This window comes from Apaloderma vittatum, unplaced genomic scaffold, assembly GCF_000703405.1.
Source record: "Apaloderma vittatum isolate BGI_N311 unplaced genomic scaffold, ASM70340v1 scaffold16276, whole genome shotgun sequence".
Classification (NCBI taxonomy): Eukaryota; Metazoa; Chordata; class Aves; order Trogoniformes; family Trogonidae; genus Apaloderma; species Apaloderma vittatum.
In genome coordinates this window covers 8,388-21,482 of record NW_009723571.1, presented here as the reverse complement: position 1 = coordinate 21,482, position 13,095 = coordinate 8,388, and the positions used below count along the sequence as shown (strand labels likewise).

Genomic DNA, 13,095 nt, shown 5'->3' with positions numbered 1-13,095 from the left:
CGGAGGAGTTGGGAGGAGTGGAACGCGGGGCTTGTGTAACCTGCGCCCGCCTCGGGAGCTGGGCAGAGAAACCAGAGAAATAACTCCATTTCCTTCCTTTCTCTTACTCGTGTCACATGCAATCGCTGTGCAACATGTTCTGCCGGGGCTTCAGGCAGGCTCTGAGCCGTTTTTAGGGATAGTCTCTGTCTCGCGTGGCCGCCTTCAGGGAAATGAGCTTTGCAAATTGTTGGGACAGCGGGAAAATTCACCTGAGCGGGGTGGGATCCAGCCCCGACAGTCTGCCCGGCCCAAAGCCGCCCAGAATTGCCTCCTTGTGCGTAATGTCACTCAGCTCCTTGGGGCGGCTCTAGCAGTTCTGGGGGGACAAGGGGCTTGGCAGTCGTATTGCTGATTATTTTCTCCCTCTACTCTGTGAGTAACTGGCAGGCTGTAGCAGACGCAACCTTACTTTAGCAGCACTACTTCCAGAACACCGTGCGTGGGTCCCTGTTATTTCCAGGTCTCTGTCTGAAGTGCCGTTCCCGGCGCTGGGACTGCGATGCACCGACTAGAAGCAGAGACTTTGCGTGTCGTGCTGTTCCTTTTTATCTCGCTCCGACTTGCTGTCAGCTGCCTGGGCCGAGTTTGGTTACTCTCATCTGCGAAGTGGAATTATCTGATTTTTAGAGAAACACTTGACACTTGCACATGGGGAGCTCCCTCATTTTTTTTTCACTTTAAACCTACCAACTATTTTTTAGGGTTCAGATTAAGCCTCCCCCAACTTACTCCGGTGTGTCTTGTTCAAGAGTTGCTAAAAATAAGTGATATTGAGAGCGTAGAAGGAGAAGTAAAACTTCAGTCGTCTTCTGTTGATGAAGATTAACAGCATCTTCTTGTATTTATGTGCTGTTAGAAGCTGAACTGTTCAGTCTTGGGCTCTTTCTCTCACCAAGCACCAGCCGTGGTGGTAATTTTCAGGAGAGAGGGCTCTCCTGGTGTGGTCACATTGTCCTTTGCTAGAGACTGGAGGCCGACAGTCCTGGTGTTTCCTCAGCTGGCCCTTTGCTATCCAAAGTGTTTTCTCGTGGCGCAGCTTGCATAGCTCCTACCAAATAAACTGTGACCTTCAAGAGATGGTTCTTGCATTAACTTGGGCAGGGCGCTGTTGAAAAGAAAAGTCTTGTGAAGATTCTGGTGATTAGAAAAGACGGGCAAGCCGAGGGCTGGGACTCTTTGAGGCTGTTCTGTGAGCACGGCATGTTATTGCTTCAGGGTCAGGATTCCCATCTTCCCTGGACCATTCAGGAAACGCACATGAAGGGTTTGAAAGCTGTCAAAGGAAACTTAGAAACATTTACCTCAAGTGCTTTTTTGCTAATTTAACATTTCTCCCTAAAGAAGTTCTTTCTTTGCTCGTTTGAGTTGTAGCTGGTTGCTTTGAAAGCTTTTTGGATTCGTATCTGCTCTGCCTGGCACGAAGAGGAGGGAGATGAGTTATTCTTCAGCCTGTGCGTCGACGCTGTTTTAGCAATGGGAGGGCAGGATCCCAGCGGCGGGACCCGCTGCAGCCCTGGGGGTCCGGGCTGCGCCGCAAAAAGCGCTTCCGAAGGAGCCCTGATGTGTAACGAGCTGCCGCGTCCTCAGTGAACGGTCCCCACACGCCTCCTGGGCTTGTGTGATAGCAGAGCTTGCAGGTGTGTGTGTGCGAGTTAGGAAAATAAAGGTGATTAAGCAGAAGCGTTGCAAGTTGCTGCTGCAAAGTGCTTAATTTTCCTGAGTGCTTTTAGCTCTCAGCTGAGCGTTTATGCCTTGCTGCTGAGCTGCTGTCTGGGTGTGAGCCTTGAGGCTACGGCTGAGAGACAGAAATGCCCGGTGAGCCGGCTCCTTGTGAACAGAAACTCCCGAGATTTGTGAAAATCCTGTCCTAACTACTACAGTAAGAGCTGGATCAGGTTCTGGGTGAACTATGGCGTTTGTAGATGGAAAGAACCCGACTGAAGCTCGCGATCGATGCGCTACGCGCGTGTGGGTGCAAAGCCAGATACTGGCGCTTTCAGATTTCCCTTGTGAGAATGTTTCTTCATGGAGATCGAATTTAGCAGATCTTCCATCTCTGAGAATGACTGAGACGAAGAACCTTTTGGTTGTGGCAGTGGTGGGACACCTCATTTTTGGAGCTAAAGTCTAGTCCGCCAACTCTGGGATGCCTGCAGAGATATTTCGGGGAGAAAAGCAGCACGTTCTTAGTCTTTTTAGTCTTTTCCTACCCGCTTCAGCCTGCAGCCCTCTCCTGGAGCTCGCTGACCCCTCATCCTTAAAGGATTGTGCTGCTTTCTTCATGGACACTGGGAATCAGTAGTTTCCCTCCCAGGCATAGAGCAAGATAATATGATCAGCATCTTTGATTTCTTCACAGCCTTCAGCCTCGCTCTCTTAGGGTCTCTAACTCGGATCCTGAAGTGATTTTTAGCTTATGTAATAGTGCGCCGGTTAAAACAGGAATAAAATTTCCCCATAGCCGTGCTGGCTTTTGATGGTGTGTGGCCGGAGTTAAAATGCTTTTTAGAAGTCACCAGGACTAATTCTGCAGTGACCGACAGCAGATGCAGTGTGGTTATAATTTTTTTTTTAAATATTTTTATTTTAAATACTTTGCATCAGAAGCGCCACTCCCTTGTGTACTGTTGCAGTTATCTTTGCTATGAGAGAAAGTCCTTAATGAAAGAAATTAACGTTTGTGTTGGTACCTGAAGTCTCTGCTGTGCCTTTCTCGAGGCCGGCAGCGGTGGCCGCACCACGGGGCGTTCTGGGGCTCAATCTCTGAAGATGAGGGTCAGGTCTATTTGCTCACGTGATGGTTTTTCCTCCCTTGGACCGTGACGTGACCGTTAAACCCCCTGAGAGCGGCGGTGGGAGCGAAAGCTTTCCCGTCTTTACCAGGAATGGCAGCTCCACGCCTGACAAAAGCTGTGGGAGCAGATGACCGCAGCTTGGAGAATGACTGCGAGTCTCTAGCTTCTTCCTCTGCGACGATTTCTCTTCTCTGATTAGGATAAAAAAACCCGTTCGCTGCAGGGGTAGCTCGACACCACCGTGTTCTTGCCCAACAGTTTGCAGCTACTGCAAGGTGCAGCGGAAGAGCTTTTTTCCATTTGCGTTTCGGCGACAAGATGAGAGCGTAAATATGGGCAGCAGCCTGCAGGGGAGGGTTTGAAAGACCAGCTGGCCGGGCGTACGGCTGGAGACTCGCGTCTCCTGCTGCTTGGCACTGCCGGAGCTTTCTGCCTTCTTGTGTCTCCAGGCCGTGCCAATTCCGTGACGTTTCCCTAGACTCTTTCAGTCTAAACATTTTGGGTTAACACAAATGTGCTGTTTAAACAGCTACAATTCACCTGCTTGTTTTGACGGAGCAGGATCAGGACGTGTGAAGGGTTTCAGAGGGAAGATCCGAAGCGGCAGCAGGCTCTGTCGGGAAGCGGGGAGAGAACAGCCGGGGCACAGCCCCCTCCTCAGCCTGGCCGGGTCCCGAGGGCATCCGAGCAAGGGCAGCTCCAGTGCTCCGGGCCAGCTTCTCCAGGAGAAGCAGCCCCGCTGTGCAGAAGCTGCAGTAGATGTTTTGTTCTGGGGTTTTTCTCACCTGTCAGGTGTGACGTGCCAGTGTCGGGCTCCCTGCTTCAGGGTCGCTTTTCTGAAGCAGGTGCTTCGTGTTAGTTCTTGTGGAAAGGTTAAACAAGTCAGCTTTGGGGACCTGCTCCTTAGAAAACTCCTGACCTTCTACTGAGGACTCCCCTGGGTTCACCTACGTGACCTTATTTAACCTTTTCCTTAAATTTTAAGTGCTTTTTTTCAGCCTGGGACCACAGCGAAGGTGAGGCTGGTCTCTTTGGGCACAGACTTGCCACTCAGGTGAGCAGCCGTGGTGCTGAGCCAAGGGCATCAGCGTCCTGATGCTTCTCACCCTCTGCTTAAAGTCTGGTTTGTCTTTTTTTTTGTCCGAGCACTGTGGTGTGGTTCCTCAGCCGTTCCCAGTGCAGTGACTTGGATAAGGAGGGGTTCCTGCCTTGCATTGCAAAGTAGCTTAGAGACCCTCCTTTCCCCGGTAGAGCAGAGCAAGAGGAGGCACAGAGAATCCCCTTTGCCTTCAGGGTGAAGGCACCTTGGGCAAGAAATGTCCTCTCTGCACCATTTCACGGAAGTCTGAGCTGGAAATGGGCTGTGAATGGAAGGGAAGGTCCTTTTCTGAGGGAGTGTGAGCACCACCTAATGTGAACAATCACTGAGCAATGAGGTTATTTACAGTACAGATCAGGAAAGCACACCTACAGCTCCTGAGCCACCCGCTAATTAGTAGTAAATTTAATTCGTAATTGCATCACAACACACTGTTTTAAATCTCTATGTCCGTCTGGTAAGTATGGATGGTAAAAGGAAGAGCCCCGTGGAAGGGCGTTGCAAGCTCTCCTGCGAGCAGAACTGGACAAAATGCATCCTATAATGAATCTGGTTTTGTACCGAGGAGGAAAATTGCTTTCACGGCAGCGGGATTGTCAGTCGGGTGGGCTGTAGTGCTCTCGGGATGTTCACACCCTGTAGTAACGTGTATCGAGTTTTATTTTATGCAAAACAGGAGGGATGGTGAATAATGAGTAGCCCCGTGGCTTTGTGCAGTGAAGGGGTACACAGGCTGCCTGTCTGCCCCTCCCACGTGGCCATTTTTAGCCACAAAACTGATTATAAACCAACAAAACGGAGTGTTTTCACGCCGGACAAGACCTGCGGCACAGCGCAAGCCTACAAGCAGCTGGTCGCGTGGCGTGGCAGCGAAGCAAGAGCTGAGTGATTCGAAATCGATGCTGAATGTCTTTGAGAAACTCGGCTTTTGCGTTAACCTGTGTGATTGCGATCGGTGTGAACCTCCGCCCTGGGCTGGTATTTGGGTTGACAGCCAGACCCGGACCTGCAGAAGCTGCTGAAAGAGGTTCTTCTGCTCACAGTAAAACTTGCTCGTGGGCTCTCCCCACCCTCCGTGCTTTTCACTGCTCCCGCTCGGGGGCTATCGGGCGTCTGCTGCGGTGTCGGCTCCTCCGCAGCGGCCCGGGGGTGACTCTGGCAGGGGAATGCTTGTCCTTCCCCCTCTAATTGGAAATAAAGACATCCCAGCTTGCTGAGGTCTCTGTTTGTTCATCTGCGGACCTGATGGTTGAGTTTTCTTTTAATAACTTCTTCTGCTTAGTGCAGCACTCCGACACCTGGGGTGGCAGCAGCTCATAAGTGACATTCCTCAGAGGAGGGGAGCTGGGTAGGACAGCCTTCGGCGCTCTTACTGCTCCTCGGAAAGGTGAGGGAAAGGCCTTTGCCTGGCACTTGGGATCCAAATCCAGTGCCTGGCAAGCGGGCCTGCCTGCCTGGTAATCTTTGGGAACGCTCTGTTGAACAAAGTGAATGCTCCTTTTTAAAATTACATGTATAACTCCAGGGCTAATGTTCTGGTCTCTGAAGAAAGTGCCTCTAAACATCCAGACAATTCCTTTTGGTTTTCTGGGAGCTTGAAATGTCTTTTTTTTTTTTCGTGTCCCCACTTCCACCCACCCTCCCTCCCAGCAGAAAATCACAGATCAGTGCTGACATCTTGTGTGTTACTTTCCATCCAATTTCTCTCCTCCTAATGAAGCCAGATTTTTCTTTTTTTTTTAAGAGGCAGCTCAGATGCTGAGTTGATCTTGCTTTTTCAAATAAGTGTTGCCTGGTTCTTGGTGAGCTTTCTGTTAGGGGGCTCATTAAAAAACCAAAACAACCCCAACCAACAAACCAAACAGAAAAACCCGCAAATGAGAGGAGAGAAACCTGTGCAGAGCTGGAAGGGTCGTGCTGTTTAGGTAAAGTCTGAAATGGCCACAATTAGGTTTGAAAAGCCTTTTTTTTTCTCCTGCCCGTTAAGAGTACGGCACTTCCTCTCGGTAAAGTGGATTTCTGCACTGGCTTTCCTCTGCCCAAGTCATTTGGTTCAAGACTGCGTTTCTGGCAGGGGATCTAGATCCTCCTCCTGAAATACTCTCTGATTTCCCTTGCACTGCTGGTGTGGTCTCTGTCCCTCTTCTCTATCCTATTATTTAGGGAAGAGAAATCCCTGTGGCCGGGGCTCCCGAGCCTGACACATCCTGGGCTCTGAAATCTCGTGTGAGGAAGCACTGCAGGGTTGCAGGTAGAGCTCCATCAGACAGCTTATTTTTTTTCCTATTTTCTTTTATTTTCTCTGCGTCTCGAATCTGCTCTTCCACACCTTGAAAGAAATCTGCTTTTTCGCATCTGGGTCCCTATCCTTGGTGGATGTTTGTAGCAGATACATTATTACCTCTTTGTCCTGTGTGCGGAGTGGCTTTCCCCTAAAATTCCTTTCCCAATCTCAGCCTCAGGAGATGGGATTCTTGGCTGAACTTTCTCTGTGGCCTACAGGGTATTGTCTTTTCTGCAGGCACGTCATGCGTGCTCTCAGAAGGCTTGCAAACTCCAGAACGTTTCACTTAGAGGCTCGAGAATAAGATACCCAAGTGCAATTTGTAACGCGGCACCTCGGCCCACGGGGTCTGGTAGCGCTGCCCAGTGGGACCGTCGGAAGCCTCGAGGCCCTGGTCTGGATATTGCGCTTTTTCGCGGAGTTCTGCGCCACAGCCTGGGTGCTCCTGTCTTTCGCGGTGCTGAAGCCGAGGGATTCTTGGTCTGTAAATTAAGGCTGTGAAGCAAGCCACCAGCTGGCTTCATTTAGGTTGTGCGCACTCCGATTTGTATTTTTTTTTGCAGGCGTTGCTAGATTCTGCTGAGCGTAAGCGTTCCCTTATGTTCCATCAAATACCCAGAGAACAGCAACACCAGGCGAGCCAGAATTCAGTTTTAGTGGTTCTGCTTCGCAAGTTGTTTCTTTGCGAGCTGGGTTTTTTTTTTCCTGCAGCGAGTTGGGGGTTTTTTGTGTGTCCCTTCCCACCTCCGTGTCCTTCTTGCGTTGTTCTCCAGAGACGTCGGGTACAGTAGGTGGAGCACAGGCCTGTATTGTGTTGCTTTCCTGTGTGGTTGTTGCTCTTGGCCGGCTTTGCCGGCTTTATTTATAGAGGGGAAAAATCAGAGCGGCGAAGTTCTAGCACATACAGCTGTTGTAACGGGCCTGGTAACCTCAGCGTGCGCAGACAGTGGTGACAGGCGGCTCCGCAGTCTGGAAGGTGTTTGTGTTCCTCTGTGTCTAGCGCAGCTCCCGACTGAAGATGAGAAACTGCAGCAAAGCCATCCGTGTTCCTCGGGCAAAGCTGTGACGCTGCAAATTCAAACTAATCCTCGTTTTGTTAGAAAGCCTCTTACCGGTCACCCTCTGCGCTGTTAACATCGGAAACCCCACTCGTGTCTCCCCTGTGAAATGCTGCCGGGTTACGTGAAGGCATGAAGTCTTGCTCCCTTCTTTGCATGAACGTGCACCACTGTTTCCCAGGGTTCGAGGGGCAGGCTGGTGGGAGATGGCAGCTCTCACCTGCAGCACCGAGGTCACTTCTTTCTTCTTTTCCGTGCAGCCGATGAGGTGGATCACCCCCCAGCTGATGCCGGCATGGGGGTCGACGTTTTGGAATCGGGTGACACCACACCTCCGACGAAGAGGAAAAGCAAGTTCTCGAGCTTTGGCAAGATCTTCAAACCCTGGAAGTGGAGGAAAAAGAAAAGCAGTGACAAATTTAAGGAGACTTCAGAAGGTAATTTGGGCTGGGTGGGAATCCCTTCCTCTGCCTCAGAATCCTTCGCTAGCCACCTGGCTGGGGAGAAGGGCTCGCTGTCACAAGCCTGAGTGCTCACACGCGTAAGAACCAAAATGTGACTTCGGTGATGGGCTGGCACCTTCGATCTCTCCAGAAACACCTTGCCACGGAGCAGTAGTTTCAGACAAATAAATTCCTTTCTTGCAAGGAACCTCCCCAAGCAGCTTTGGGGAAGGGAGGGTTTCCTCCGCGATCACCAGTCTACTGTGAAGTGCAGGCCTGAACGTGCAGTCCCTCCTCCCTCCTCTTAATCCGTGCAAAAACAGTGAAATTTGAAGCCCTTTTGTTTCCTCCAGAGGATCCCTTTAAAAAAAAAGAAAGTGTCTTCTTGAACTTCTAGCTTACCCTGTTTTCTGAGTGCTGTTTTTCAATTTAATATCAGTTTTAGAACGAAAGATTTCTATGCGAAAGCCAAGAGAGGAGCTGGTAAAAAGAGGGGTTCTGTTGGAAGACCCTGAGCAGGGTGAGTCTGCAAACGAACTTCTCCTCCTCCTCCTGTCTCTGTTCTGTGTAGCTGATCTTCCTCTGGCAAAACCTCGCCCTTGCAGCAATTATTTTTGGGGGGGGAGACAAATCGAAGGGCTCTTCCTGTCCTGCTGCCCGCGGGGAGGGGTGTTCTGTGTGTCACTTCCCCTCCTGTCCCTCTCCTACGTGTCCTCCTTCAGCCACCTCGGCGTGTCCTGTCGCACTCGCACTCACCATCTCTCTCTTGTCCTGTGGCCTCTGCGGGAGAGGTGCTGACCTCGCTGCTCAGGTTCGAAGGCTTTAGGCTTGGAAAAAGAAACCAACTGACACTTTTTGAGTTGCCTGGGTAGAGAGGCATTTCCTCAGTTATAGACGAGATGCTTCACGGTACGGTGTCGTGGTTATGGCTGAGCTTGTTGGAGCTTTCCCTGTTGTCAGAGAAGTCTTATCCCCTTTTCTGATGTCTCAGAGTTGGGGCCACCCCACCAAAACAAGTTCTCAACCAGATCAGTTCATCATCTCGTCACCAGGCTGCGCTTTGGGCGATGTGGGTACAAGGGAGGGGGTAACGACCCACCTGTTTGGGTGGCATCACGGTCCTTGGCTTAGAGCAACGTGTAGTTGCTCTGAGTATCAAAAGACAGAGTGCAGAGGCAACCTCAGCCTAATGCAGATTTCAGGGTTCTTCTAAGAAAGAGCAAAAGGGAAAAGTGGTTTTCAGACCAAACCACTGAAAGCAAAACTGAGAGGAAAAGCCTTGACGCAGCTGTTTGCAGCTCGGCTGTAATGAAAGCCACCTACAACCACCCGAGGGTGTAAATGCTGGGCTGGAGGAAGAGTTCACTGGGGTACAAAAGTGTATGAGGTCACAGGATGAAACTGTGGAAGAGAGATCAAAGGCTTTGAGTAACGAGCTTCCAAGGAGAGATGACAGAGGAGAGATCTTCCCAACTGTAAGGGTGTACCAGGAGCGTGGCTGAGAGCCGGAATTATTTTCTGCTTTGAGTCATCTGATCTGGCTTAAGAAACAGAAGATGGCCATAATCTGGACAAAGTGCAAACCCAAGGTAGGAGGGAGCAGTCGGTGTTGTCAGGAGGGTTAGATTAGAAAGCGCATTATCTTAATCCCTTCTATGAGTTTAAAACATTGGGCAGTCATAAGACAGCGGTGGTGGGTTATTGTATTTGCTTGCAATTTTAAAACTTGGTCTTACAAGGTCAGGTAATATTTTTTAGGCAGGTTCTCCGGGGGAAAAAACGCCCCTTCAGAGAGGAGTGAGTGGGGAGGTAGGGAAGAGGCTTTCGAACCCGGTGCTCTCTGGGCTGGCGGGGCAGCAGGTTGTGCTGGGCTCGCAGGAAGGCAAAAAGGGAGCGCTGGCCCGCCTCGACCTCGAAGGAGCTCACCGGGACCGAGGTCAGGAGTGAGGTGGGGTGAGAAGGCCGTCAGGAGCGCCCTGCCAGAGAAGGGCACGCGAGGTTTGAGCGGTGAGCAAAGCTCGGTTGTGCTGTTCCCGTCTCCCTCGCTGAAAACTTCAGCGCGCCGGAGGCAATCGCTGCTATAAACAGCTCCGGCTCATCTCCTGAGTTTCAGCCTTGGCTGGGGAGGAAACTCCCTCTTGTTGCTGTCTGTACTTCCTGCAGTTCAGGGAAGGGCAGCTGAGCGAGTGAGGCAGCGCAGGCTTCCATCTCCTCTTGGGAGCCAAGGTTATTTTTTGCAGAAAAGAAAGCCTGGGGAGCTTTTGGCCTCTTGTCATCTTTGCTTTCAGCTTCTGAACAGCACCAGGTTAGGGAAGAGGAGGTAATACCTTGGAGGGCAGAGGAGGGGTCAAGGGGGCGAGGGAATAAACCATCCAAAATCAGAGCAACAGAGGCTGCTGGGGTTTGATACCGGGCGAGCCCGCGGTGCCATACGCTGCAGTTGCTTGAGAAACAGTAGGCTGAAAACACTGAGGATTTTAAATCAAGTTAGTGATGCATATATTCTTGAGTTGGAAAGCAGTCAAAATGGGTGATGCCTCATTAGAACGGATTTTGGGAATATTATCATCAAGAGTTTGCCCTGTCAGAGCAATTACAGGAGCAGAGGATGATCATTTCCTCATGGTGGCTCGGGCTTTAAGTGCTCTCAAAAGCATGGGCTGGAAAAAAGGATTTTTTAATTATTTTTTTTTCCCAAGAGAGATCTTGCTTCTAATATTTGGGAAACTCCATGCTAGAATCTGTAGCGTCAAGATGGATGACATCAGATTCTGGAGATGTGTCATTACATCTGATTAAAACAAAGGTAAAAAAGTGAGGAAATACACCTCGTTTTGGGCAGAGCAGTGATTTTTGTGCCAAATTCAGGGTAGAAACAGAAAGAAAATAGAGGTTTTTCGACTAATTTTCAGACTTTATCCGTATCTATAATTGCATGGTCAGTAGATTACTTGGCCTGTGTTGGAACTGGAGGTTTCGAATTGCGATTGCAGCTTCCTTGGGCTGTGGCCCAGCGCTGGGCACGCTAGTCTTAAAAGCTTCTTTCTAAAGGTGGTAGATTATGAGGCCACTGAAGAAGACAAACACTTGATGGGACACGTGCTGTGCTGGTTTGCTGTGGATAACGAAATCAAGGCCTCTCAGCTTCGGCCGATCGGTATCGCTTTGCGCTTCCCCGCAGGAGGCAGCCTGGAGAGCGGCTCTTTCAGAAGCTGATGTGGATCGATGGCTGTGCCGTCAGCTCACAAGTATCGCCTCTGTCTCCTGCTTTCTGAGTGTTTTCTCTGTGCTTCTCTCCCCACCCGTCCCCTTGCAGATGGGGAAGAACCAGACAAGCTGAACCCACCTGCACTGAAGAATGGCCACACAGTCCCCATCGGGGGTCCTGGGGTTTGTAACCTGCCCAGCCAGGAGGAAGAGGGCACAAAGCCATCCGGCCTTAGGAAGCCTCTTCCAGCTGAGGAACCAAAGAAAAGGCAAGGTAAGAACCTAGATGTGTGCAGAATCCGCTGCTTCAGATTCTCCCAGGACTGGTTTTGAATTCCCTTCTGTTTCCTCCCGCCCTGCTCTGGGCTCTCCAGTCTCTCAAACCGAGCTGTGTGACTTCGCAGGCTCCTCCAGCAGCCACTCTGGGCCCGAACTGGAACCACCTCAGGAGCCGTACGTTCCCAGGCAGCCTCTGCTTCCTCCCAAAAGACCTCCCTCCACTTCCCAGGAGGGAAACGAAGCGCAGGCGAAGGATCCGACGCCCGCCAGCAGCACTGCAAAACCTGCGCCCTCCACCACAGCCCCTGTGGCAGCAAAGACAGTCAATTCCACAGCTGCCCCTTCCCCAGCCCCCAGGACTCTGCCCCCTCCTCTCGCCAGTGCCAACACTACTGCTCCCACGAGTACAACCAGCACAGCTCCTGCCAAACAACCTCCCGTCCCTCCTCCCAAACCTGTCAACAGGAACAGCAACTCGGTAATAGGTAAGTGCCTCCCTGAGATGGTTTTTGCACGTTGGGATGTTCTGGAGCTCTTGCTCCGAGAGTCTCTTCTCTTTGTAAGGGAAGATTTTTAGTACGTGTAGCAAATGTTTTGTGAATGTCCAACCGTCTTTCCTGAATACAGTCCAGTTTGGGCTCAGAATTTCTGCCACTGTTTAGCCAGGGCACACGTGTGCTGAGAACAGTGTAATTACTGGAGTCGTCTGCTGCGAGCCATCCCATCTGTCAGACGTGCCCGTTTCCAGCAGCTCCCTGCAGGAGGGAACCCCTGCCTGCCTTTGGCAGGAGTCAGGGTGGTGCGAGGAGAGGGGAAGGCATTTCTGTCAACTGGAAGGCGCCGTCTTTGAATGTTGATGCTTCGCTGAGGGCTGGGATTCTGCTGCAGACAGGCAGCATTGGTGGCTGGTGGATGACTGCGGTCAGGGAGGATAGATGCTTTCAGCTGGTCTTTGGCCCCCTAAAAAAACCCAGAGAGATTCACATCAGGCCAAACGATGTCTCTTATGGTTGTCACTGCTGCCTCACTCAGCGCAGAGAGGCCCGGAGCTTGCAGTGTAGCTCAGACTTCCCTGGTTATACTCGGGCACTGTCTGTAAGGTCTGTGGGTAGGGCTCTGTCATGTAATCTCATCCCATGTCTACATCAGCTCAACTGTAGTTCTAGCTGAATCTTCCCACTTAAAGAATTAAATGTCTTTCTCTCTGCGGTTTTTCTAAGCAGAAGATCTGGGGAGAGTTTCTTAAAGCTGAATAAGTCCCTGCTCTCTTTAGGGATTTTAGAGGCTTTTAAAGATGCAGCATCGTTGGAGTAAATGAGCCAACTTCCCTCCAGTCGATGGCTTGTTCTTCTTTCCCAGACCCCCTGCGGCTCCTTGGATTGGATTAGCAGAGGCTGGTCCAGATCAGGAGGGAGGTTTCTGGGAAGATCAATCGGGCAAGTCTGAGGTGTTACCCAGGTGTGGTTTGGGGAGGCAGTGGCAGAAGCTTAGATCGTGTGCAGGTTACTTTCTGGTGGAGCCTGGGCCCCCTGCTTTCAGCACAAGCTGCATCTCTGCTTCTCCTTGCTCTAGCAGGTTTTGCAAGCGACCTTGAATATGGTATTAAACACTCCTGTACGCCAGACCAGCTTGATTAGTCTGACCAGGCCTGAGCACTTGATGAAATACTTTCTTGTTTTCTTTTAAGCTGCTTGCACACATCACAGATGGTATTTGAAATGCCCCTGTGCTAATTGCAGGAGGTACTTGTGGAATGAAAAAAAAAAACTGCGGCTGGAGACAGCAGTTTAGCAAACGTGTGTTCAGACTTAACCTGCCTCTCTGCCCAGCAATACGGGCCGGGCTCGCTGCACCTGCGGCTCAGGGCTGTGGAGAGGAGGGGAGGAGA

At 51.0% G+C, this 13,095-nt stretch overlaps 1 protein-coding gene across 1 annotated transcript in view; it reads left to right on the top strand.

Moving 5' to 3' along the window:
- The window catches only part of PHACTR4 (phosphatase and actin regulator 4), a 20,562-nt gene that overhangs the window by 105 nt on the left and 7,362 nt on the right, over nucleotides 1-13,095 (top strand). Inside the window, 4 exon segments of the mRNA XM_009872177.1 lie at nucleotides 7,539-7,715; nucleotides 8,161-8,241; nucleotides 11,038-11,202; nucleotides 11,333-11,692. Coding sequence (XP_009870479.1) covers nucleotides 7,539-7,715; nucleotides 8,161-8,241; nucleotides 11,038-11,202; nucleotides 11,333-11,692 — 783 coding nt within the window.